This window comes from Achroia grisella, unplaced genomic scaffold (assembly GCF_030625045.1).
Source record: "Achroia grisella isolate CSIRO2021 unplaced genomic scaffold, CSIRO_AGI_Agris_v1 utg109, whole genome shotgun sequence".
In the NCBI taxonomy this organism is placed as follows: domain Eukaryota; kingdom Metazoa; phylum Arthropoda; class Insecta; order Lepidoptera; family Pyralidae; genus Achroia; species Achroia grisella.
This window is the reverse complement of record NW_026712573.1, coordinates 6557796-6584377: the sequence shown is the minus strand read 5'-3', so window position 1 is coordinate 6584377 and position 26582 is coordinate 6557796. Positions and strand designations below refer to the sequence as shown.

The 26582-nt window shown below is 33.0% G+C and overlaps 3 protein-coding genes across 4 annotated transcripts in view; 1 reads left to right on the top strand and 2 right to left on the bottom strand.

Moving 5' to 3' along the window:
- The window catches only part of LOC131844581 (flotillin-2), a 247835-nt gene that overhangs the window by 1034 nt on the left and 220219 nt on the right, over positions 1-26582 (top strand). The window lies entirely within an intron of this gene.
- Positions 4161-8768, bottom strand: LOC131844502 (glucose dehydrogenase [FAD, quinone]-like). The gene is made up of 5 exons (XM_059193413.1): positions 8428-8768; positions 7347-7574; positions 6988-7120; positions 6196-6315; positions 4161-5830 (listed from the first exon to the last, which is right to left on the bottom strand). The coding sequence occupies exons 1-5, from the start codon at positions 8702-8704 to the stop codon at positions 4582-4584; spliced, it is 2007 nt and encodes a 668-aa protein (XP_059049396.1). The 5' UTR covers positions 8705-8768; the 3' UTR covers positions 4161-4581.
- LOC131844519 (glucose dehydrogenase [FAD, quinone]-like) lies at positions 14430-25627 on the bottom strand. Its single transcript, XM_059193435.1, has 5 exons — positions 25127-25627; positions 19559-19786; positions 17869-18001; positions 17238-17357; positions 14430-15675 (listed from the first exon to the last, which is right to left on the bottom strand). The coding sequence occupies exons 1-5, from the start codon at positions 25341-25343 to the stop codon at positions 14430-14432; spliced, it is 1944 nt and encodes a 647-aa protein (XP_059049418.1). The 5' UTR covers positions 25344-25627.

The following is a 26582-nucleotide window of genomic DNA, read 5'->3' as shown; positions in this document are numbered from 1 at the left end:
AGGATCTCACATAAACCATTTACATAAATCATATCTTATGTTTACATTTGTGTTTATACTAATAATTGACATTAGTAATTTTTTTTGCATGTTTCAATAACAAGGTGATTTCCTTGGATCACAAGAACAAAACCATTACCTCAACATCACAAAAAACATACACATTATTATAACAGTTGCAGTTGAATTCCAAATTTATTTGAATAAAATATTATAAAATTTAAAACTATTTACAGTTCAAAGTTTTAATAGTAAGTACATAAATAAACATATATATAGTGTATTCATATATTATTACGTGGAGTGATATAATGTTGTAACATCATCTAATTCCAAATATGCATTGTATGTATATTTCCACATATTATAATATACCCACTTGCAAAATGTTATAGATGTTACTTTATAATACTTCTAGAAGAATGTTGTCTAAAATGACTTAAACAAAATATTTCCAGTTGTTGATAAGTTGATAATTACAGCAGTGTTATGTACAGAGTATTATAAAATGTTACATACAAATTATAACTAGTAAGTAAAATTATTATTAAGACATACTGCAAGGACCTCAATGCTAGCAATGTACAATGTCAGGGTGAGACGCAGTTCCCCCTAAAAATCATTGTGATTAATTCCCCGTGAATCTGTTATGATGGGCACACTGACCTGACCTTATGCTCCTCCATTGAGGATGATAAGAGAGACCTAATCAGTGGGTTAGGTCTCTCTCTTATCATACTCCACAAAAACGGTTAGCGCAAATGGCTGCACCACTCAATTCTTATCCTTTAAAAAAAATCTGGATGCTGATTTGCCTTGACATCGATAGATGGCGCCTATGGCATGAAAATGTTAAAATATGCTCAGTAAAATCCAATATATTTGTTGCTAACAGCTAATATTATTTCTTTATTTTGATATTATCATCCCTCCATACGAGAATAAATACGTAATCGATTTCAAATATTTATGGATGATATTCAATGTTGCCACCTACCTGCATTATCAACGAGAAATACAGATTGCACTATATTAAAAAAATAGTTATTATGTATAATGTATTCATTTAGTATTTACATTGCTACAATAATATTAGCCGTACGTTACCAAGTCTCGCATATATATATATATAAGTATACGCATAGAGTACAATAAGAGTTTACGTAGTTATTTTTGTCCGTTTTTTGTTCTACAGAAAATCATAATTTGTTTCCGAGTATTTGTAATAAAAAATTAACCTAATTTAAATGTTATTGTTTATAAAACGGTGAAAGTAAACACGTGTTTAAAGTTTAGGTGTTAATATATTTCTTTATTTATTTCAGCTACTCAGTTGTGTCTATGTTCAACAAACACATCCTTTCCTGTCAGCTGTTATCCTGTCCCACGATCAACGACTGTCCTATCCGACGATACCGAGTGTAGCAGCCTTGATATTGTTTACCTTTATCCTTAGATCACAAATGTCCTTCATATTTCTGGCCTAAAATTTAACCCATTTAATATTCTGTTCGTAAAACTATTTTTGACGTCAACTTATTATACTATTTTTTATATAAATAAACACTATGTTATCTAATGTTAAGACTAGATGTTGTTAAGTGGTATAAACCAGGGTTTAATGTATATAACAATGCATGTAAGTTTACCTTTTCTACGATATTCTATAATTTAATAAAGCTTAAATAAGGAAATAAATATATACGTTAATTAAGTACTGAGTAAAAGATAATCATGATTACTACGTTGATCAATGGGATGGGAAAATTACGTATAACAAACTGACGGCCCACTTGATTGTAAGTGGTAATCATCGACTATATATGTACCTACAGGAACAGCGCTACGGCCATCACGTTATCATTATATCATGGGACGACCGTGATGTCTTAAGTTCTTATTCCAAATTACTAAGATGTCATGGCTCCTATCCTGTAATTTCACAGTTTTCAACTACTAACACAAAACCTTAACAAATTCTATTCCCAAACACACAATGACTTCCAAAAATCACAATGATTCCAGAGGAATAATTGTGTTTATAGATGTACTTAAATCGCATGAAAATCCATGCAGTAGTTTGAGATAATTGTAAAGTCATCCTTCAACACACCTTGAAACACATCTTACAAATAATTGTAAGATGTTTTTCAGTAAATTTCGTTAAGCCTTTTTGTATTTATATACACAAAGGCTTCACTTAAAAGGCTACACACAAACCTTCCTCTGGAATCAGTTTACTGATAGATGTAAATCGCATAAGAATCCATTCGGTTAGAAGTTTGTTTTATAATATGTAGTGATTACAAATGTGAAAGTTTGCATGATTTTTTAGTGGGTAATGAAATGGTACAACCGTCTGCGGTACTCCACAGGTGCCCCGCCAGCATATAACCAGTATATGCTGGCGTATGCTGTATGATAAGATGAGCATGGAGGCATGAAGAAATGAACCAGGTTGCTTTCAACGGGGAACCACGTCGAGGTCTACCCGAAATGGTAGATTGCTAGCAATGGGGTCACTAGTCTAAGCCTAAAGAGGGGCTTTAGGTTTGGATGATTGTTATTTATCCGGCCTAAAATAGCTAAATATGGGCTTAATTTGTTAGTTAGAATTGTAACAGATTATATACTGACTAATAATAAAGTGACTAATACAATATTTGTCAAAATTTATTATCACGAGGATGACCAAATACCTTTGTTGATATCAGCGTAGATTTTTAACTTGTAATAGATATGATTGAAAATAGTGTTCGAAATAGAGTGAATGGTGACCAAACAACTCAAATATTTTACCTAATAAATAATATGTATATGAAAGCGTTTTTATAAAGTTTTTATATAGTACCTATACATATTATGACGTTTAATAATATTATAAATAAATGATATAGGTACAATGTTTTTAATACGAAGATTATTCAAAAATAATGTACAAAAAATATCACGAGTTCGTAATCCCAGAATTGTGGTCTTTAATCCTGGTATATTCAGTCATAGTTCGTAAGATGAAGTTTATCAATATATATGATACATTGATAAACTTCATCTTACGAATAATAAACGAATATGATAAATACTTTTATAATCATTCATTAATAATATCCTAGGACAATTCACATAGCGCCATCAGTCATTGGTCAGAGCCCGTGTTATGGGTAGGTAATAGACATCTGATAGATATACTTACATAGATACAAATATACACTTAGAACAATACCCTGGAGAATACAAACAGTCAGACTCATGAATACAAATCTTTGTATCGTGTGAGGAATCGAACCCGCGACCATCGGAAGTAAAGCGCTGTGGTACTCCTCTAGACCATCGAGGTATTATTATAGTATACTGTACATACATAGGTACTTAACATAAGGATATCTTGACGCCTTTTGAATCAGTCATAGCAATGTGTAGAGGCTATGAAAAATCATGGTTGGATTTATAATTAATCGCATTCTCAGATAAATAATTAATAACTTAAATAATAAAATATAGCTTTATTAATAATTGTAATACAAAAAAATAAAATGGGATAAAAAAATAGGATCTAAATTCAACTCTATTTTTTGTGATTATGTTACGTGGTATAGGTACGGTATACCTACAACATTTTTAAATTATATTTGAAATGATCTTCCTGATTTTTTTTCTGTTAGTCTAAACACACAGATAACTTGGTTTTTTTTTGTATTGGTATGTACAAATAGATATACATTTGTAGATAGATAGATAGATAGAATATAGTTTATTTGTAATGTACAGCAAGAAAAAACATTTAATGATGTATTAAAGAACGCATGTATAATTATAATAAGGTGCAATATATTGAATCTTACTGCTTAGTAATATTATGTAATATTATATTATCTGTGGTAATATTATAAACGCGAAAGTTTGTAAGTATCGATGGATGGATGTTTGTTACTCTTTAACACAAAAACTACGGAACGGATTTTGATGTAACTTTACAATAACTTTACGCTGGTGTAACCGCGGCCACAGCTAGTAAGATATATATTATGGGAAATGATAGAATTATTAATGTATATGTTGCTTGTCTTCCTTTCCTATTTATTGCATTTATTTCAAAGGACTACCACAATCATCGATAGATCGGGATTATTTTTATATCCAATAGTTGGTAGTGTTGTGTTTTGTGATTTTATTGTGAAATAAAACATTTTTTATACATTACTCATATTTACATTTTTATCTCCTTAAATTTTTGTCGCTACATAGTAAATATGATTGAATCATATTTTTGAATGACTAATCACCTTAATTACTAATTGTCCTTTAATATATTGTGCTAAATAAATAACCCAATTGGTTTTTCTTTTACTGACTTATGTACATGATCATCTCTACAAATATGAAAAATACATTGTGATTCTCGCGATGTTTTTGCTATGCGTTGACTTTCCAGGAAATTATAATGCCCTTAGAGGCATAACCTCCTTAGTAGAGTATGGACTTTTATATTTTAGTGCCATATCTAGCCTTCGATCAGGAACACAACCGCAAACATTTTGCTGACGATAGAAATAGCTATAACGCAGGACATAAAATTTAAGTTTAAATACTCCAAGTAGTTTTTATCATATCAGCAGCTTTTTCTCCAATCATTATTGCTGGTGCATTAGTGTGCACAGAGACTGTGCGCGGTATGACACTGGAGTCGACCACTCGCAATCTACTGATGCCGTATACTCGTAATTCGGGATCGACTACAGCCTGGGGGTCCCCGGCCGGACCCATCCGACATGTTGCTATTTGATGGTGTAGTGTAGCAGTCAACATTCGTACTGCACACTCCCAATAAGCATCTGAATCGAATTGGTATGAACGACACGGCAAATAGTCAGCTGGGTATATACGCGCTCCGAATTTTTGAAATGGCTCCGTTGCGGCTATTTTTTGTATATGTCGAATTGCAGCCACAAATGTAGCTACATCACTCGGCTCAGTCAGATAATTTCCAACCATTTTAGGGTGGCTAAATGGATTTCTATCCTTTAATTCTATATAACCTACTGATTTTGGATGCAGTAACATTGGAAATGCGCTCCAAGTATCTGTATCATCTATAGGTCCAAAGGCCTGGTCGAAAACTTGGTTTCTTATTCTCATACCTTTTCTTACAGCTTTACTCCCGGTCGGACCACCATCAGCAACGAAAGATCCTCCTATTGATATTAGTTCTATATCAGGAATTTCATCTGGATCATCAGAAACTGGTGTTTTAATGTATCCTATACCTTCTACTCCACCAGGAGTTGCCAAGTCATTGTCGCCGTCTCGTAACCAAGAGACGATGGAACTTAGAGTTGTTGCTGCACTTTCGCGGACACTTACATTTGTTACATTAAGAGTGAATATTGTTCCTGGAAAGCATATATGATCGTAAAGCGTTTTTCCTACTGGAAGATCTTCAATAACGTGTATACCTTTTGAAATTAAGTGATTCTTAGGTCCAACACCGGAAAGCATTAGAAGTTGTGGGGAGGCTATCGGTCCTGCAGACAAAATTACTTCTTTGCGTGCCCTTACTAAATATTGACGACCATTTCTTGAAAATTCAACTCCATATGCCACTTTGCTCTGTGGATCGATTATTACTTTTGTGGCTGTGGCTTCAGGTAGAATATGTAGGTTACGTCTTTTCTTTTGTTTGTGCAAGAAAACTTTTGCAGTACTAGCGCGGTGACCTGCTTCTATTGTTACTTGTACATGACCAAATCCAAGTTGGTCAGGTGAGTTATAATCTATGGTTGGGTGTCCCAGGATTTCACCAGCTTGCAGAAATGCCTTTATTAATTTTGTTCTGAAAAGTAGAAGATATTTATATATTTAAAAAAATATATTCTATTGGAAATAAAACATTCGGCGTTCGTTTTTTTTAATGTAATTGGAATGGCAGACAAGCTAATCTATCTCACCTGGATCACCTGGTTGCCGTTCCTGAGGACTAAAATATGTCTCCATATCTTGTAATTTCATTGTCCTTCAACCTAATCACATCTTGCAAAGCAAGCTACTTCTTTCTTTCTTTCTTTCTACTTAACTACTAAAGTAGGTGATAAACCTGATATATGCAGATCATGTAAATTTCTAAATAAGTCAATATTAAGTAGCTTTATGAAATTGAATTTTGACAATGTAAAAATTCTGATCTATAGATGTGAATACCTTTTTGGGACGAATCGTACGGGTAGAATGCCATTACGGTTCCTGTTGGGGTTCTTTTCATAGCCATCGAGATCAGCCTTTTCAGATTTCTTGTAGTAATTTAATACGTCATTGTAGGACCTAGAAATATAGATTAGATATATTTAAGATTCATAATACCATGAGTAATATCTCATTGTGTTGAATTTATCAGTTGAATTAGATACGTGACTTGATTTTTAATCATTGTAGACGAACCAGTGATATTTTTATTATGTTACTCACATTTATTTGTTATGACGCATCATATTGTCCCATTATTTTGATGAAACGATAGCCTTGTATTAATTTCGAGGTTATTGTTTATACATATTTTTTATTTAATACCCACAGAAAGAATTTTAGTCAATTTATATTTTGGTCTGAATCCCCGGTGATGGTTAGTCATCACCCAGAGGTCATAAGTTTAGACCTATGATAAACAAAAAGTAAAATCAACAGTTGTAAGACCGCCCCCTGCGTCGTGGGATTTAAATATACATAGTATATAATAGAAGTGTGGGCGAACATGTTGTGCTGCGTTTGCCGCTACGCCGGCACTAATAATGCCGCTGATTACCTCACATGAAGAACAGTTGTGACGGTGTATTATTATTTTAATATAACTTCAGACTTATTTGTGTGTATAGATACGTATATGTATATATAAATCGCGTTAATTAAAGAAATTCAAAAGGGCTTCTTAATCTAACAAAATTAGTGTACCAATAAATAAATATTTCCAAAGAATCGAATCTGCCAGTAATTTCTTACCATCCATAGTTTCCATCAGCAGCTATTCGATCCCACTCTTGAGGTCTACCTCTTGTGTAAATCATATAATTTATGACGCTAGTACCACCCACAGCTTTTCCACGGGGCCAAAAGCACCGTTCGTTTATCATACCTGTCATAAACAGCGAATAAATCTTTTCAAAATCTGCATGTAATTTTTTATATTCATTTAAAGCTAACCAATATTGCTAACAATATAGCTAAGCTAATCATATACTTAGTATCTTGGTATCTTATTGTAAGGTAATTGAAATTCTCTATTAATATTAAAATATTTCGATACTTGGGAACAGCAAGGCTTTAATTCTAGAATTAATATTATGAATATGCTTACTTACCCATACATACACCGGGCTGTGGCTCCATATAATATTGCCATGTATAATCTGTTGCCTGGAAGTACGGGGCGAGTGCTGGTACGTCGGTGAGCAGCATCTCAGGTTTTCCCGCCTCCAGTAATAGAATTGTAGTGTTTCTGTTTTCACTAAGTCTTGAAGCTAAAACACTTCCAGCTGAACCTGCGCCTATGATAACGAAGTCATATTCGAGTAGAGGTGACTTCAAACCTGAAATTTTGAGATGTTGCAAATGAATTCACAGCAAAAAAGTTTATATTCGGGACTTTCATTGCTTTGTACATATAAACTTGCTTCTTTATTTAAAGTAGCTGTTACCCGGGACTTCATCTGATTTTTTTGGATTTAAATATAGATTTAGTATAAATATATTTTATACATGGTTTTGTGCCTTTATATAATGACCAAATTATGTTTTAAATGATTCTAATATTGCTCCTTTTTTTCAGGTAATACAACGTAGAGAACATCTTGCATTTCTCTAGTTGGGTCACGTACGTAAAACGTTTTTTGAGTAAGTAAATAATATAATTAGTGTGTCAAAAAGAACGTATGTAACAGAAAAAACGAAATATATGATGATCGATTCCATTTGATTTCATTATTGTTTTTTAGTCAATTATTAAACGTGCAATACGTAGCTTTACTCCTATTACCACTAGTGAAATTACTAGGGGTTCTACGCCCTTCGCTATTAGTGCGACACTTGTTTCACAAAGTTTATGGAATACGAATAGTGTAATGCATTAAACTGCATGATTAAAAACATGGGATATCGACTTTAAAACATTAAGCTTTAAAGTTATTTATCTTGTGTTTTTTTCTGAGTTATTTGGTAATTGGCATCCGATGCCTGTGGTTATGTAGTCAAACATGGCATTGCCATTATTTGAAGCATGGCACTTATTGGAGCTGAAGTATGAAGGCATTATTTGAATTGACATGTAAAATTTTAGAGCTTATTAACATACTAAATGTTAGAATACATTACGGGGATATTTAAAATATTAGATGCTATCTGCTTACACCACAAAGGATCTGGCGTAAAGGTATAGAAACTTACCGTCAGGCAAATCGTAGGAATCTCTCAAAAATGCGAAATAGTCAGCCGTATTTTTATTTATGCCGTTTTTGCCAAATGCCTCGAATATAGAATCTGCTATAGAATGTTGATATGGGAAAAACAGCCGTCCGTTTCTGGAACTGCTCTTTTTTGACTCCGAAAAAAGACTGTCATCAATTGTTTCATATTCCCCTTCAGTATCAACGTATGCTTCATTTTCAGCGTAACTCGACGTCATTAAAAAAATTAATAATATCACTTTGAACTTAAGCATCATTTTCACTAGTTCATTAAGAAGTTTAACAAAATAAAATTAAAACAAACGCGTGGTCACTACACGAGCGGTCTGGTAGATGTGTACGGGTGGTTGCCGAGGGCACACCACTTCGAAACTTGAACTACAGTTAACTTAAGGTGACTGCAGACAACAGTTGGTAACTGATAAGGCATGCCAATATCAGTCTTATTTGGACAGTACTAGATTTATTTGTAATACAAACTAATATTGTAAAAGTGAGTGTTTGTTTGTTTGTTTTTGTTTTATACACCGATGGTGGCAAATAAGCATACGGTCCATCTAATTGTAAACATTTACCGTAGACTATGGACGCCTGAAACACCGGGGATGTCACGAGCGCTTTGGCGAACCTTAAGAAATCTTAATACCTACATGCTTTTTGAAAACTCCATGATAGATAATATCTAGAGAAAACCTCATAATGTAGTTATTTCCATAATCTAATTGTTTAATATGTTTTCGCGTTTTATTATAGTATTTTGTTTGGGTAAGGAATGAGGCTATTTTTTATCCCGGTCGGCTTTTAGCCTACTATTATATAATTTAATTGAACATTGGTTGTGCCAAACAATTTTCGTGCATGTATACTTATATTAATATAGAGAATTTATATTTCACATTCTTGATATTAATCAAACAACAATAATCTATTTATTAATAAATTAATAATTGAAATCGGAGGTAGGGTATTGTTTAGAGGTAAATAACTTCTAAATTAGTAAAATAATTCATTTTATTTAGCCTATATTATACTATATTGTGCGATATTTTACAAAATATTCTATGAAAATTTCATCCTAATTACACCCGACATTTTTACGTGAAACTTTAACATGCAAACGGATACACAGTTTTTGTCTCGTTTCGGTTTTATGATTTTATTATATTATATATTGCGGAATAAAGTGTTAATTGCTTCAATACACTTAATTATTGCATCGATTTATGGTTTGTCGTTGCAAGTTAAGTTCCCTTTTTAGTCAATAGCTTTAGTTGTACACGCTAATCTGAGTAGCTGATAGTTCGAATTGAAAAATTATTTCAGTGCTTGATAGACCTTTTATAGAGGAAGGCTATATGATATTACTCTATCCTCCTCCAATATCAGAGCGGAGCATATAATTAACGCAGACGAAATAGCGCGCGTCCGATAGTTTATATTTTTTATAAATTTATATAGTATTTATTATAAATTTGCAGTTTATTGTCCCTTGATGAAATAAACCGGATTCTGCGTGACTTTGAGGCACTATAAAAATATCCTGTTAGACGGTATCTATGTGTGTAGGTAGGTAAATATATTCAACCAACTTAAAATAATATCGTTGTGTGATATGAATTACCATTATTGCAAAGATTTTGATTATTATTTTTGCAATTAATAGTGTTTTTTCCGTCTATAATTTTAGAGTCGACTTTATTTAAACGTACACAACATATGTTAAACATAAGCAAAAGAGCAGATATCTTTGGTTTTTTATCAAATTATAAAGCATTCTATTATTTATTCAATTACGCTTCTGAAGCTGAAGCAAAATACTTCCGTTTGTAGTTACTGCATTTTTTTCTAATATGCTACATTAATTTATGTTTTACCCGTTTATTTGATGGCGATAATTGCAAACTACATAGCGTTATAAAAGTAATTTTTGTAGGATGCATGTCGGTCCAATTATGGTGCTTGTTATCATTGTAAGACTTCAGTATAGTATAATTATAAAGTGAAAATCTTTTGTGCGTGTAATTATATTCTTTACAATTAGAGATGTAAAATAAGGACAAACGGAGGTACCTCTTTATATACACAACAGCTGTATGACACAATACATTAACTGAAACGTAAATAATTAAAATATACTATCGCTTTCTATTTTTATTTTGAAAATTGTTACAGGTAATTAAGAAATCTTAATACCTACATGCTTTCTGAAAACTCCATGATAGATGATAGATAATATCTAGAGAAAACCTCATAATGTAGTTATTTCCATAATCTAATTGTTAAATACGATCTCGCGTTTTATTACAGTATTTTGTTTGGGTAAGGAATGAGGCTATTTTTTATCCCGGTCAGCTTTTAGCCTACTATTATATAATTTAATTGAACATTGGTTGTGCCAAACAATTTTCGTGCATGTATACTTATATTAATATAGAGAATTTATATTTCATATTCTTGATATTAATCAAACAACAATAATCTATTTATTAATAAATTAATAATTGAAATCGGAGGTAGGGTATTGTTTAGAGGTAAATAACTTCTAAATTAGTAAAATATTTTTATTTTCAAAATTGTTACAGGTAATTTTAATCTGTTAATTTTATTTTATTAATTTCCTACATGAATTACATTACCGCTATAAGTATATGTTATAGTATATAAAACGATGAAATATAATACAAAATATATATTTGCATATTTTGTATAAATTTTTTTTAGTGTCTCCTTCGTTGATGATCGTCATACCAACCAAACCACATGGAGTACATACAGAGTAATTATTAAATCAATTAGAACTAGAACTGTAAAAGTACCAAATAGAATACCCGTGTATATACGGGTATTTCGTTTGTTACTTTTACGGCTTTAGTAAAAACCAGGTCTAGTAAACCAAATGGTAATAGTAATAATTGCTGTATACTATGCTACGTTACTAGTTTCTTTTGGTACAATTGACATATAATGTCAACCTGTCAATCATTTTTAGACCATATTCTCGATTTATTCTATTAGTTTTTTTAAACTATATATTTTGTCTAGTTTATATATTTATACAGCAATTGTACTTATATATACTTTCTCTTCACAGACAACAGTTTTAACGCGGATAAGTGGCAAAATAACTACGTCTTTAGCAAATTAAACAAGATTAATAAATACAAACACATCTATAGGCACCTTTATTGTAAAGGGACGTTCTCACGTTTGCACTGTAGTAATAAACTTAAACAGCTATTGTTAAAAAAATATTCGTACCCCAGTGGGTAATTTTAAACATAACTGTAGGTCAGTCAGTACACCTACAGTTATGTTTAAAATTGACAGATGTCAATTTAATGTTTGTGAACCTAGTAGATGTAAAAAACAAAAGTCATTAAAATTTAAAAATCTATAGCTAGATCTATAAACGAGGTGGACATTATACGTTGTCTCTATATATTTTAAGGATGAGATATTACAGAGGAATGACATCCTTAGCTTATAGAAATAACAACTCATAAGCGGTACCTATGACATAGTAATGTTCGTTGTGCTGTTCATGTAATTTTATACATAAATTATGGTTTCCAAGTACTAGTTAGCCTGGAATACGTGGCTTATCATATATATTTATATGAGCGACCAACAATACATCCACTTATTTTACAATTAGTAGATACTATATTATGTTTTGACTTAATTCTTAAGGATAATTTTATATTGTCGATTTTCTCCATGACGTGAATGACGTACCCTGATGACACTAATCAGAAGGAACGTCTGTGGGGCGTTGGCATTACGGAGGACTCGAGTATCATTCGGAATTTTTTAAGAAGGGTATATTAAGGTTTCTTAAAGATTAGCAACACGCAAGTGATACTCCTGGTGTTTTAGGAGTTTATAGCTTGATTTTTACGTGGGGAAAATCCCTCATGTAGGCCCACTCGTCTTAGGGGTTGGACGGACGGGTACTGTGTGACTCCTACTCATCAAAAAACGATATTCCTCCTCGTCGCCACAGTACCAGGATCGCGGGAGCCCAGCAGCAGTTGCCCGCAAGCGGGCCTTGCTCAAAACGTGGGGGGAATTCTTCCCAGTTCCCCCGCCCATGCCCACCGTGGGGAAGACACACCGGAATACGGGATGTGCCTCCCCCCGATCTCGGCTCCTGTTGTGTGGACGGCAAACGGGGCCCATGCCCCACCTGTCCCTGCCTGCGCCGCCTCCCTTTGCTGGACTATCAGCCAACCTGGTAGCAGTAACCCGAAGGTATTACTACCATCCCGCTCAGGTCGTACCAGAACCAAATCATTGCTCGGCCACCGTTCCCCGCGGACGTATCCACGAGGATGGGGGACCTCCCAAACCTCCCAATGTCTGGAACATAGGAGGAGGTTGTCCGACATGACGCCCAGGCGTTCATAGCCTACGGTAAACGTTTATCATCAGGTGGTCCGTAGGCTTGTTTGCCAACGTCGTAATATAAAAAAAAATGTTATTTGTATATATGGCGGACTTAACACCTTTCGGCGTTATCTACTAGTCAACCATATGTGATGCAGAGAAAGATTGCGGTGCACTAATATAAATATCTTAGTATGTGTAGGCACGCATAATATATACGTACGTACACGCGAATTTATATACTTTATTATGTTAAGAACATAACTTATTATGTAATCTCTAAAGCACTATATTAATCTCTGCCTGTCGGCTTTCATTCTTTGTGCGACATACTGACGCGGTTGTTAACCTTACTGGTTTCATAAAACTCATAAATGGCCTTGATCCTTGATAAGGCATTGTTTGCAGTTTGCAAAGCGCATAATAATTATCTAATAAGTAGTCTATGCATGCACATATCTGTTTTGTTAATATATACGTCATTTCGTATAATGGGGTTGATATCATATTTCATTGGCGTTTGTATGATAAATGCTCCAATGAGTTACATTGGCCTGGACCAGTCGAAGATAAATTGAGGATTATATCTGATTTGTTACACAAATTTTCTAGAAATTAACCACATACTACGTGGATTATGAATGTGCGACGAATCGAACCCGCGACCATCGGAAGTAAGGCCGCTCGTCCGTATATAGACGATGATTGCTAGTTGCCCAGCTTGTTTTCCATTCCAGTTGCACAAACAAAACGCTTCCACTAAGTTTTTTACAGTTATTCACCAGTATAAAATTATACATATATATTTTTATAACCAGCAGTAAAAAATATTACAATGAAAATTAAAATTAATGTTTATTATTTTATTCACAGCACGTTTTATTTGTGTACTAAGCTGGCAATCTTTTCATCTTAGATTGATAACAAGGAACCGGTACTATGCAGGCAATTGAATTATATATTAGTCTGAGCATAATAATATTAGACAATTGGTACTGTTGTAGAAGACACTGTTTTCTGATGTCATAATACCGAGACTTGTAATGTTAAGAAAATTCATATAATTCAGACCATTTTGGTCCTTACACTGTAGAAGTACACCTTACATTGTAGAAGTAATATTGAAGGGATAAAAATGTCTCAATTGCAGTTTTCCGGTAATCTAAGACATTCCAAAATAACGAATTCCAACCATTCCGAGAAGGAATAGTAAGTACTATGTAGATTGGATATAATTTTCTACTCCACAGTACCGTATATATGTATATTATGTACAGTATCTATATTCATATATTTAGAATCTCTCGTGTAATACTAACTAAATACATATAGATGAAAAATTTATTGCTCTTGAAAGTGGTCTGAAGAAAATATTTATAAGCGATATAAAATAGAAACGAAAAGTTAAGTATCAAAGAAGGCATTATACCATTATTTATATCGGTTCCCGTTCCTTATAACCGTTGTATACGAGTACATTTAATTCGATATTTTTATGCGCCAACACACATTGGTGTTAATTTAATTATAAGTTATTCGTATAATACAATGAAATAACACAAATGAATATATTTTTTAACTTTATTAATTCGTAAGTTAACTCCAAGTGCGTTTAATCATATCTGCAGCCTTTTCTCCAATCATAATCGCCGGTGCATTTGTATGTGCGGAGACAGTACGGGGTATAATGCTCGAGTCGACCACTCGTAATCGGCCAACGCCATACACGCGTAATTCTGGATCAACTATCGCTAGAGGGTCATTATCAGGACCCATTCGACACGTTGCGATCTGATGATGTAATGTGGCGGTTAATGTACGCACGGCGCACTCCCAATATTCATCGGAATCAAACTTTGTATTACGGCAAGCGGGGTATTGTGCGCGGTGTATGCGTGCACCAAATTTCTGGAATGGAGCTGTGGCCGCCAATGCTTGAATATGACGGATTGCTGCCACAAAAGTCGCTACGTCACTTGGGTCAGATAAATAATTACCATACATACGCGGATGGCTGAATGGGTTATTGTTCTTTAACTCTAAACGACCTACTGATTTTGGATGCAGCAGCATCGGAAATGCGGTCCATGTGTTTGTACTATCTATAGATCCATAGGCTCCATCGAAGACTTGTTCGTTGATCATCATACCTCTTCTTGTTGCTTTGCTACCTAGAGGACCCCCGTCAGATACTAGTGAACCACCGATACTTATTAGCTCCATATCTGGAACGTTATCTGGATCATTAGAAACTGGAGTTTTTATATATCCTATGCCTTCTGCTGCACCAGTAGTCGCTACAGGGCCATCTCCGAACTGCAGCCATTGGATAACTGCATTCAGTGTTGCAGCATTACTTTCAATTAAGCTTACATTTGTTTCATTAAGCGTAAATACAATACCGGGAAAAGTAATATGATCATACAATGTGGCACCAACCGGCAAATCTTCTATAACAGGGATTCCATGACGTAATAAATGATTTTTTGGACCAATGCCTGAGAGCATCAGTAGCTGAGGGGAAGCTATTGGTCCTGCAGATAATATCACTTCTCTTTTTGCTTTCACCTTTAACCTTAATCTATTTCTAACATATTCCACGCCTTTGGCCATTTTAGTTTTGGGGTCGATTATCACTTTTGTAGCTGTGCTTACAGGTAGTATGTGTAGGTTTGGTCGTCCTTTGTTCGGATGTAAGAAAGCCTTGGCGGCACTCATGCGTTTGCCTCCTGTGACTGTTGCTTGCAAATAACCAAATCCAAGTTGCTCCGGTGTATTATAGTCTATGGTCGGATGACCTAAAATCCTTCCCGCTTCCAAAAAGGCATCAATCAGTGGCGTTCTGTAAAATAATTTAATTAGTCAGATAGGTATAAATTACACGTACCGTGGATATGTTATAATCAGATGTAATGCGACCTACAAAGTTGCCTTCATTGCTACCTTTCATTTTATCCTGTTTCTGCTGTATGTATGGCTATGTTTCGATACATATGGTAAAATCATTTGAGCCGGTATATGACAACTTAGTCATCAGGAAAGGCATACTACTATTGTTAATATATGTGTAAATATCGGATCGCTTTTAATCAATACTTTCGTTAACATGTGTCGTATTTCAAGACTATAATATATTTAAAAACAAATAAATTTTAACCTTTAACGTTTATCTTTTATCTATTTGCTGTTATTTATATTTTGTGATGTTAGTAGTAAGATACTTAATCACTATAATAATAATAATAATAATATAATAATCACAAGACAATTCACACAGCGCCATCTAGACCCAAGTTAAGCTAGCTAAAGCTTGTGTTATGGGTACTAGACAACTGATACAAATACATAGATATTTTTTTTCGTAAATACATACTTAATATACATAGAAAACACCCAGACCGACACAAACAATCATACTCATGAATACAAATGTTTGTGCCGTGCGAGGAATCGAATCCGCGACCATCGGACATAAAGCGGTGTGCTAAACAACTAGACCACCGGGGTCGTCATGTATATACTATAGTATAAACCATTTTGTAATATGGTAACTTTATATGAACTTGTCAGCTGTTGAGAAAGCATCATTGAATATCATGCAAGTAAGAATATTACGTAATATACTATATATTAGAATACAGATTTACAAAGTGTGAAACGCGGTTGCGTCTGAAGGTTCCACATTATACACTTTATTTTTTAAAGGACTTTAGAAGGGGTCAAAGGCCCAAATACATTTACATTGCATGCAGTTTTTATGCTTAATGAGTTTGTACATTCATGTAATTTGCAAAATATTTGTATATCCCTTGTTCTACAGTTAACTTAATGTTTTTTTGCAATCGACGACGTTTAACACATCATTAATTTTAATTTTGTTACCATATCTATAGTTTTTATTTACGAGGGGAGTTGTCTAGTCGTGTTTAATTAAAATTTATAAAAGTATAAATTTTAATTAAACACTATATGTGTAAATTGAATTAGTTTGTTAATAAAATATCTGATGGAACCCTAAGTATTATAAGAGTACCTATAAAGTACATTGTGTTATAGTTATGTACGAGAATTTTATATATGGTTGGTTGTGTAGATTATAGATAGACATAATTTTATGCAGTTAAATGTATTTACATATTTTCATTAATGTTAGTATTATATGTAGGTATATGCAAAAGTGTGTCTTTGAGTTTATTTGTTTGATATTTTATCTCGACTAAGCGGTTCAATGGATTGTAATTAAAGTTTACTTGAAAATATATATTGTATGTACCTATAAATAAAAAATATCTAAAAAGTGATGAAATAGTAGATGCAAATTTGTGCAAACCAACTTGCGAGTTAAAGCTAAATGTATATCAAATTATATCCCTCTTTATGTACAAATGTAATTATAGTTAGTACCTGAATGAAACAAATTCGACATTTAGTTCTCCAGATTTTCCTCTATAAGGTGAATCTTCATATCCTCGCATGTTGTTTCGTTCACTCTTCATGTAGTATTGGAGGACATCTGCATATGACCTGTAGGAAGATACATAAATTACATTAAAGAGCTATTCAGATATATAATATTATAATGACCGTCCGATAGGGATCAGTGGAACCAGATGCCGTACTGCGCAGACCCTACTTAGTGGTGTGAGGTAAGGCAAAAATGATGATGATGATCAATTAGACGGAGGGAGTATTATATGGAGCATTTAATGGATGACTAGATGATTCCCGAAACATCGTTTATTTTGAATGACAGAAATATCCATTCCTATGACACATTCTATATTTACTCTAAACTTAAGTTAATATTCGTTCATCTGTTTAGTAATGAGAAAGGTACAAACAGAAAGACAGACACACTCACATTAATGATATTAGTATGTTTAAATGGTGAATTCATCTTCTAACAAGACAACAGGATGAAAGAAAGAAGCTAAAATTAGGTCACTTATCTCAATTATTTCCATAATGGACTTAGTCTTTGGTACAATTAATAATTACTCCTCTAACGACTTGTAAAGTAATTTAAGTGACATACCATCCATAGTTGCCGTCAGCTGCAATCCGGTCCCACTCTTGCGCCCGGCCCCTAGTGTAGATCATGTAATTTATAACACTAGTACCACCGACGGCTTTCCCGCGCGGCCAGAAACATCTGTTGTTATTCATACCTGCAAATAAATCGCATTGACAAAGAGTCAACCTAGGTAGACTTAGAACGAAGTCCAGTGTCTTTATTTCAGACACCAATCAGGCTGTTTTTAAGACAGTAAAATTACAGGCCACGTTTGCCACATTATGTGATGCTACGGTAACCATCATATGGACTAATATCATAATAAAAATTGGAAAGCAATTAATCCACAGTCCTCAGAATGATAACGCAATTGGAGTTTTATAAAACTAGTCTCCAAATTTTACAAAGATGCCTACGTTATGTATAGATATGGTTCTTTAGTAATTAGTCAAGTAGTTTTTTCTTTATATGAGAATAGATATAGTCTGTACGGGGACATATCTTAGTTTTCCGTAATGGCATCACTCGAGGGATACCACAAGCGAAACATGACGACGAGATGTTCGTGATGCTGATCCTACAATCCATTAGGGTCATCAGCTTTTTTGCCATTGTAGTTCCATAGAAAATACTTTAGGACAGAGGTTATATATTATAGTTCAGTAACTTCAAACGCGCTAGTAGTATATTTATATTAATATATGATTTTATGATAAGTTCTTAAGTATCTAATAAACATGTAATTAACACTTAGTTTTACATAAAACTACTCTTGTAAGGTGCCATTAGGGAATATAAATTGTAAGAATATCCTTTTTATGGCTTTTAACGTTTAAGTAATTTCATTATTGCATTAAAGATTTCGAAATTGGTATTTTTAACTAATGTTATACGAAGTAAGAAGCATAATATATATTTTCAGTCAGTCAGATAATTTGTAGATCTGTGTGTTACGAAAAATATTGACCCAATTTGATAAAAATAGACAGAAAGAGAGTTTGGGGCACAAGAAAACTTTAATAAAAATGGCGACAGTACAAATATCTATTATTATCAATGAATTATTCATTATCAACTAAGTATCATCGACTATGCGAACTATTGTGGGTTCGATTCCTCGCACGGCACAAACATTATTTGTATTCATGAGTATGATTGTTTGTATCGGTCTGGGTGTTTACGTATATTATATATGTATTTACGAAAAATAAATTATCTATATATTTGTATCAGTTATCTAGTACCCATAACACAATCTTTAGCTAGCTTAACTTGGGTCTAGATGGCGCTGTGTGAATTGTCCTGAGATTATTATTATTATTATTATTACTATCTGTATATACTTTTGATCGCTGTATACGAAGCTGGGATAATTTGTGAGTATATTTACTTGATCAACTGATTGAGCAAAATCTAAAATAACCAGACCTAAGTAATCTATTTTCAAGATTTTGTTCTATTATATATATTTATTTAAGTAGTATTCTCAATCTGTGCCCGTATATCCTATAATTTCACTGCACCCCATATTTCTTCTCTTACTTCGAACTTGAATACTGTTTATAAGCTTATATACTAGTTACGGCTTTGCATGTGTGACGTCACTATAATTTTCAATAACTTTAGCTTGATTTAAAATAAACCTATGGCTAATTTCAGCTTTAAAAATTAAGTTATGCGTTGATATTAGTTTTATTAATAAACAAGTTACCTAAACAAACATTTGGTTGCTTTTCCATGAAGTACGGCCAAGTGTACTCTGTTCTTTGGAAGTAGGGTGCTATACTCGGGACATCAGTGATGAATGACTCAGGTTTTCCCGCCTCTAAAAGCAGTACAGTCACATTCGGGTCTTCTGAGAGGCGAGCGGCGAGGACCGAGCCCGCTGAACCTGCTCCCACAATGACGTAGTCATATTCGGAGTACGGTGATCGGAGACCTGGAACATTTTAATATTAACAAGTGGCATTTATACCAAATACAAACTGGGATCCATACATGCTATGAGAAAGTAGATAAAGTACAATATTTGTCATATCCAGACTTTACAAAGCTACCGACGTGAGTACCTCTGTCTTTCTTATTTCGGCTGCCAAGCAGTGTGCCAGCCACACCAGTGAAATTACATCAAAGTAAATTGTTTTAAGATTGACAATAATTGGAGAGCTATTTAATAGAAAATCAATGAGACAGGGCTAAAGCTCTTCATCATTGAGATATTTTTAAGAATATTGTTAATATTTATGTTTTCTCAGAAAAACTACTTCTTTTAATATTTATTTTTATATCAAAAGAAGTAGTTTAAAATAGAGAGTTAACAATATAGAACAGTAGTATTATAATATTATACTTGCCCGTTACTACCCTTAAATATAAAAATGCTAAATATATGTGTTTACACTTAACAAATATAAGTATTTTTTGTAACTAGAAGTCTTGGGTGTTTGCTCTTTTATGTTTTTAATTATGTACGTATTATTAATGTCCCTTAATGTCTTTTTAATTAGGTTAATCTGTTTATAATCATAGAAGACATAGACATTTGAGTTCGCTGTACTCAAAATTAATACATAAGAATGCCGGTGAACGACCTTTCAATAGTGGCATGCTTCTAAAAACATTGACCTGGCTGCAATATGAATGAATTCCGATTTTACAAACCTAGTAATAGGCCTCGTACGTACATATCAAGATATGTTTTCGCACTAGTGCGTAAGAGAAATTGCGGTGGACCACCCTTATCACTTAGGGGTAAGATTAATAGTTGACATCCTATTATCAGATTTACTGAATATATAAACAACATTAATATCGGTGAAACATGATGACACGAGAATTGTAGGTATATATTAATTGATTATTCATTTTGTTTTGAACCCAATTCGATTTTCCCAAGGGTTTATTGGATATTTCGATATTATTAGAGTCACCACTTAGTCAATGATCTGTACAAGAATATATATTTTTTAAATTGAAATTGAAAGCTAAGTCCCTGATGGTAAATGGAAACAGTCGTCTTTATACAAGATTTGTCAAAAAACAATCAAATAGTCAAGCCGAAATAAAAAAATAGGACATATTTGAGTTCGGTAAAGGAATCACCCTCCATACATTAAATATTAGCTTTTCTGTTGGCATTATTATGTCTGATTAGTTAATTACTATCTACTTTACTATCAAAGGTTCTGTAGCTATATTTCTCTCTCCGGCCCTCTGTAGTTTCATACTTCATTAAATAGCTGTTGTATACAGAAAATCCTATATATGATAATATTAAGATAAAACGAATACCCATATATAGTTGAATGTTCCACCAAAATAAACGTAGCCCTGACATGTCTGAGGTCAATGTCCAGTACCTCTTGCCCGATTGGGCCGGGGCGTGCAGAAATTAATACCAGTTTTCATGAGTATCTCTTATAATCATTGTTTTTTTATATACCCAAAACTTGAGTGAGTGCGCAAGTTTACCTACGGTCATGAAACTCTATGTAAATACATTAACCTGGCTTGACACGTACACATGCTAGAGAGGTGCTAGTGGAGGATGGTAAAATAAAAATAGGGGCAGGTCAGTTAACCTCATTGCTCAAGGCGGGGAAACGGACGAATGTCGTTTCCCGCGACCTCGCCTGCTACGAGCAGAGAGGTATACCATCAGGTTTTTAGCCGGTAGGAGTCCGGCAGTACCCACTCGCCCCCTATGGCGACTGGGTCTCCATGACGGATTTTCCTGATGAAAACCAAAAAAAAAAATTGGTCAGTTAACCTATCGTAGTGATTTCACTATAGATTTCTAGGAGATTTAGAGGCGACCTGATAAGGTACATTGTTAGGAATACGCTACGAGGCCTAATTACTAAACAAACCCTTTCCGCAACAACATAATGGATTGTCCAATATAACATACCAGCTTCTGTCTATAACTTCACGCCGTGGCCATGATTAGCCGTAATAAAAATAACCTTTTGCTTTTTCTGATGATTTGTTATATATATAACGTGAAGACAATAAATACATAAACAAAATATTATTTAGGAAATTGATTGGGATTATTCACTCATGAAATTTAACATAATTGCTTACCTTAATGAAAATAATTATATAATGTGATGTATATACTCGTATATGTGTAGCTAGGAACGATGTCGACCAATAAAACAAATCGTATCAAAATAGGTCTATTCATTTAGAATGCAACAGACAAACACACAGATAAGTTAAACTTATACCAGTCTACTTTTTTCGGCGGGGGTTAAAAATGTTGAATTAGCACAGAAATATTAGTTTATTTCGAAGTTAACAATTATTCAAATTCATATGGAATTACTTTAGGACACAGTATAATAATGAATTAAAATCGAATATTATCGTAAAAAATTATTATCCATATGCCTCTGATATATTTGATGCATCGGCAATGTCAAGCATTAAAAGTGAATTAATTATACTCGTAAACTTCTACTTGCACCTCTTACTATGGTCACTTCATCGAAATTCGGTCATGGCATGCACACGCTTGGTTTCATAAAGCGTGTGTAGTAATTTCGAAAGGTGTTTTTTTCCATCGAAACTAAGATACAATTATTTCATTATACTAATAAATACAGTCAGTTTTATATATGTAGATAGATCCAGAAGAATGATCAACATTTTTATTACAAATTCCAACTAGTATTTATTAAACTAGGATATATTTAAAATTTGAATATTTCATTACGTAGATTATTATTGGATAAGACTAATAATATTTGTTGTCAATCTTTGTAATTGCATGTTCTAAATTTAAATAGATTACCATTATTTAATAAAGGAATATATAATTATTAGTAGTAGTTTAGAACTTAACTTTATATGCTATCGTCGTCGATCTCTTATTGTACTAATTTGCTGGTAAATGCTATACCAGAACAGCAGAGACAGTGATGGGTGGACTCACTGCCCCCACTGAGTTCTAGACCGTTTTGTCTCTTTTTAAATTTTATTACTGTATGGAAAACCAGTGTTTTATTATAATTATTAATTGTTTTGTTTAATTAATTTCTTTAAGTGTTCTCCGTTCTATCATATCTTGCTTTATATTTCATAGAGAGGAGTATGCTTGCAGACTCAATGCACCCTGAACCTAGTTTAGGCTCCTGTCTCCCTCATCTATTTGTCCAAATCTTGTTCCATTGCGATGCGTAAGAAAATAAACTTATTATAAGTAACCGATGACCTGAAGTGAATAAGCTTGCTATTTATAGTCATTTTCATTAATTTGATAATATTAAATGCAAAATTTGAAATTTTACTACCAACATTTTATTGACTAACCTAACTCGTAATAATTTTATTACGCGAATTATAGTGCTTTTGAATAGAATTTTAGTTTATGAAGCCGACTGTACACACATGATTAATGAAACCTGTATTGTAAAATAATAAGATGCAACATTAAGTGTTGCATATTATTTTTATAAAGTGCTGTTACTCGCGATATTGTCTGATTTTTTGAGATAAAAGATACCACAAAAAGCCTACCGCCTCTGGGTACATCATATCTTCAAGTTAAAATTTAATTTAGGCTTCAGCCTTTTAGTGAAAAGGTAAACAGATAGACACACTTTCATTTTTATATTATAATTTTCCGCTACTTCGTCTGCTTTTTTAAAAATAAAAGATGTGTTGTATCGGTTTTCATCCAATTTTCATCAACATCCTATATCTTTATCTCAAGTTTTATTAATATTCGTTCACCAATAGTAAACAGATAGACAGACACATCCGCGTTTATGATTTTAGTTTATTAGGATAGAGTATGATATATATGATATGTAATTAATTAATAATTACTCTCTTTAAAGCGCCTATTAGTGCTAATAACAGATCCTATTGCGATGCCACTTGTTCGATTAGTTTATTAATATCATCATGACATTGTTCTAATTAGAATTTAACGAGAAGTTTTTGTTAAATAGATTATTTATGACTATAATTATCAATATAATATTACTTACTACTACTATTGTTTAATTATTTCATACGAAGTGATTATGAAATTAACTAAAAATGAAAATTGGTGTAAACTAATAATTTCTGTTTAAAATACAAATTTAAGCTTTTTTAGGTGTTTTAATTTTGCTTTGAGCCGGGTCATTGGGGTCCCTAAAATATGGTCGAGCGCAGTGATGGCTGGCTCATACGTCATACTCGTGAACGAGTGCTGCTTGTAGGGACAGGTCTGGTCTAATCACTACGACTCTTTTAATCCTATTTTGTACTTAATATCTGAAGCTAATAAATTAATGCTAGTTGGTGGTTTGTATGCACGTTTCAAATTGTAAATGTAAAATAACAATGATTATTTAAAAAAGCAACACGCAAGTTTTTTACTCGTTCTTCTTGTGATGAGTCAACTTTCCGAAGGAGCTGTAGATTATAAGAATGACAACTATGACTATGCAAAAGTGCTTAAATTAAGTTTATTTGAATAAATTATTTTCTATTCTATTTTATTCATTATTTTAATAGCAAATCTGTAGCGTTCGTGGAGTTACCCCTCCAATCTATACCTTGCCCACTTCAACAGGGATGCAAATCATTATAACCTGCGATTAGTATCGAACCCTAACGGTGTATGTATATTCACTATCGCTTTCGTCCGCAGAAGTTCTATAGTAGAATAGTTAAAAAAAATACATGAATCCAGGTCGACTTACATCGTAAAAATCTGACATCTTTTATAAATATATACTATTCTATTCTTTCATATACATACAGGTTGTTCCCACATTATACATACATATAAATAATCTTAAGCTGATGGTGATTATAGTATTCGCATTGTCATGATGACATTGACCATGATGAATAGTATATTTTGCTGTATTTTGGACTCGATATTATGTAATTTTCAGTTACAAAATAGTTGGCCTAGTGAACTTTTCTATACACTCTGTAGATGATTCGTTTACAGTACTGTAGGTAATTAGTGCATCTACAGCATAACATATAAAATAAATTCTTTTAAATGTTTAAATTTAATATTTGTTATATCCTTATAATTAAATATAAATTTGACGATGTCGTACTTTCGTTGATCGCGAGTTCCATTCTCGCACGATATAAACAATTGTTGTAGTACGATTGTTGATGTTGTTCTGGGTGTTTTCTTCATAAATATGTTTATGTATGAATTAGAAAACAAATTAAGAATTTCTATCAGCTTTAGTATTAGTTTCGTTTAGTGTTACTATTATTACTATCATTAAACAACTACAATCGAAAAAAAACTTACCATTCGGCAGTGGATATTTGTCTCTTAAAAAATCGAATAAATCTGTCGGATCTTGCTGGGCGAAATTAGGTGCTATTGTCTGAGCTAACATTTTCATCAATGGCGTTTGTGGAAATGAATAATTAATCTGGTTCATCTTTCCATTTTTATTAATTGTTTGGCCAAAAATAATTGTTATTAACATTAGTGTGTGTAATACTGATATTCCCTTCAACATCTTTGTTTTTAATTCATTGACACGTCGCAGTTATATATTTAAAAGTACAGTATCTTAGTGATATTCTAATATAAGTTCAAAATTTTCACATATTTTCTATGCTCACTAAATCAAGTTATCCGATCGCTTGTATCAAACGCACGCGTTTAGTCATAGTGACAACATGCGGGTTATTTTGACACTGTACACTTTCCCGGTGGATATTAATATAATTTTAACACGGGCAATAAATATTTGATTTTTTATTGACAAAATAATATTAAATTGTTTTACGATATCTGCAACTCGAGGTGGTCGCGAGTAGACTGCAAGTCGCGCGCAAGTCCTCCGCTTGTAATTCCGCGGTGCTAGGTGTCGAAATAGACGTTTATGTGTCGAGCGATTTGGAACCGTACCTTAATTAATTTAAAATAAAAACAGCATGTCCTACATCATACATAATGTACAAGAATGGACGTTAATGGTTTCGAAGTATTCATAATTACAATGAACAAACTGTCTTTAAAAAAAGAAATTCGGTTGAGTTTCTTGCCAGTTCTTCTTAATTGAATCTACAGATTGGACTGGAAGGTATAGAAAAATTTGTACAGAAAACTTGACTGTCATAGGCGATGAAAATGTTATATTGACTAAATTATTTTGAATTTAAATATTAACAAAAAAATTGATAATATTAGGATATTGAAATTTTAAGAATGCTAATAATTTTGTTGTCAAGAGCTAAAATATTGTTTTTGTAAGCCGTTTTGTTGTTACATACATCAAACAAAGGTTTATCATATAGCGTTACTAGTATGCATTGTATGACGTAAAATATTCTAGGTGTATCTAAGACAAATTAATAATAGAGTTAACTAGTAAATAAATATGACTCGACAATTGCTTCGAGCCATAGTAGTCGTTGAGGATTTCGCTATATGAATATATTATAGAAGTTTCCTCAATCTATATATAATAAAAATGTAACTGGCGGATGTTTGTACATTATAGATAGTAAATAATGAATACGGTCTTTAGAAAAAAAAACGACAACTGAAGCAACTTATTTATTTCTTTTTAATATTTTTATGCACGTCGCAGTGCTATAGGTCTAAAGCACCCGACAATAGCCTAAATTCTTGAAATAAAATCGTGTGTTTCGGTTGTAGCATGCAGATTTGGGTGTTATATTACAAGAAAAAGAGACACGATCATTTCGTCCTTGAAATAGCAACGCATGAGTTGTATCACGAGAGTCCG

Coding starts and splice junctions, on each gene's coding strand:
- LOC131844519 (XM_059193435.1), bottom strand. CDS start 25,343: ATGTTGAAGGGAATATCAGTATTACACACACTAATGTTAATAACAATT. Junction 19,787..25,126: donor CAAATATCCACTGCCGAATG/GTAAGTTTTTTT, acceptor AAAATGTTCCAG/GTCTCCGATCACCGTACTCC. Junction 15,676..17,237: donor GTCGAATTTGTTTCATTCAG/GTACTAACTATA, acceptor ATTATTTTACAG/AACGCCACTGATTGATGCCT.
- LOC131844502 (XM_059193413.1), bottom strand. CDS start 8,704: ATGATGCTTAAGTTCAAAGTGATATTATTAATTTTTTTAATGACGTCG. Junction 7,575..8,427: donor TTCCTACGATTTGCCTGACG/GTAAGTTTCTAT, acceptor TCAAAATTTCAG/GTTTGAAGTCACCTCTACTC. Junction 6,316..6,987: donor GCTGATGGAAACTATGGATG/GTAAGAAATTAC, acceptor CTATATTTCTAG/GTCCTACAATGACGTATTAA.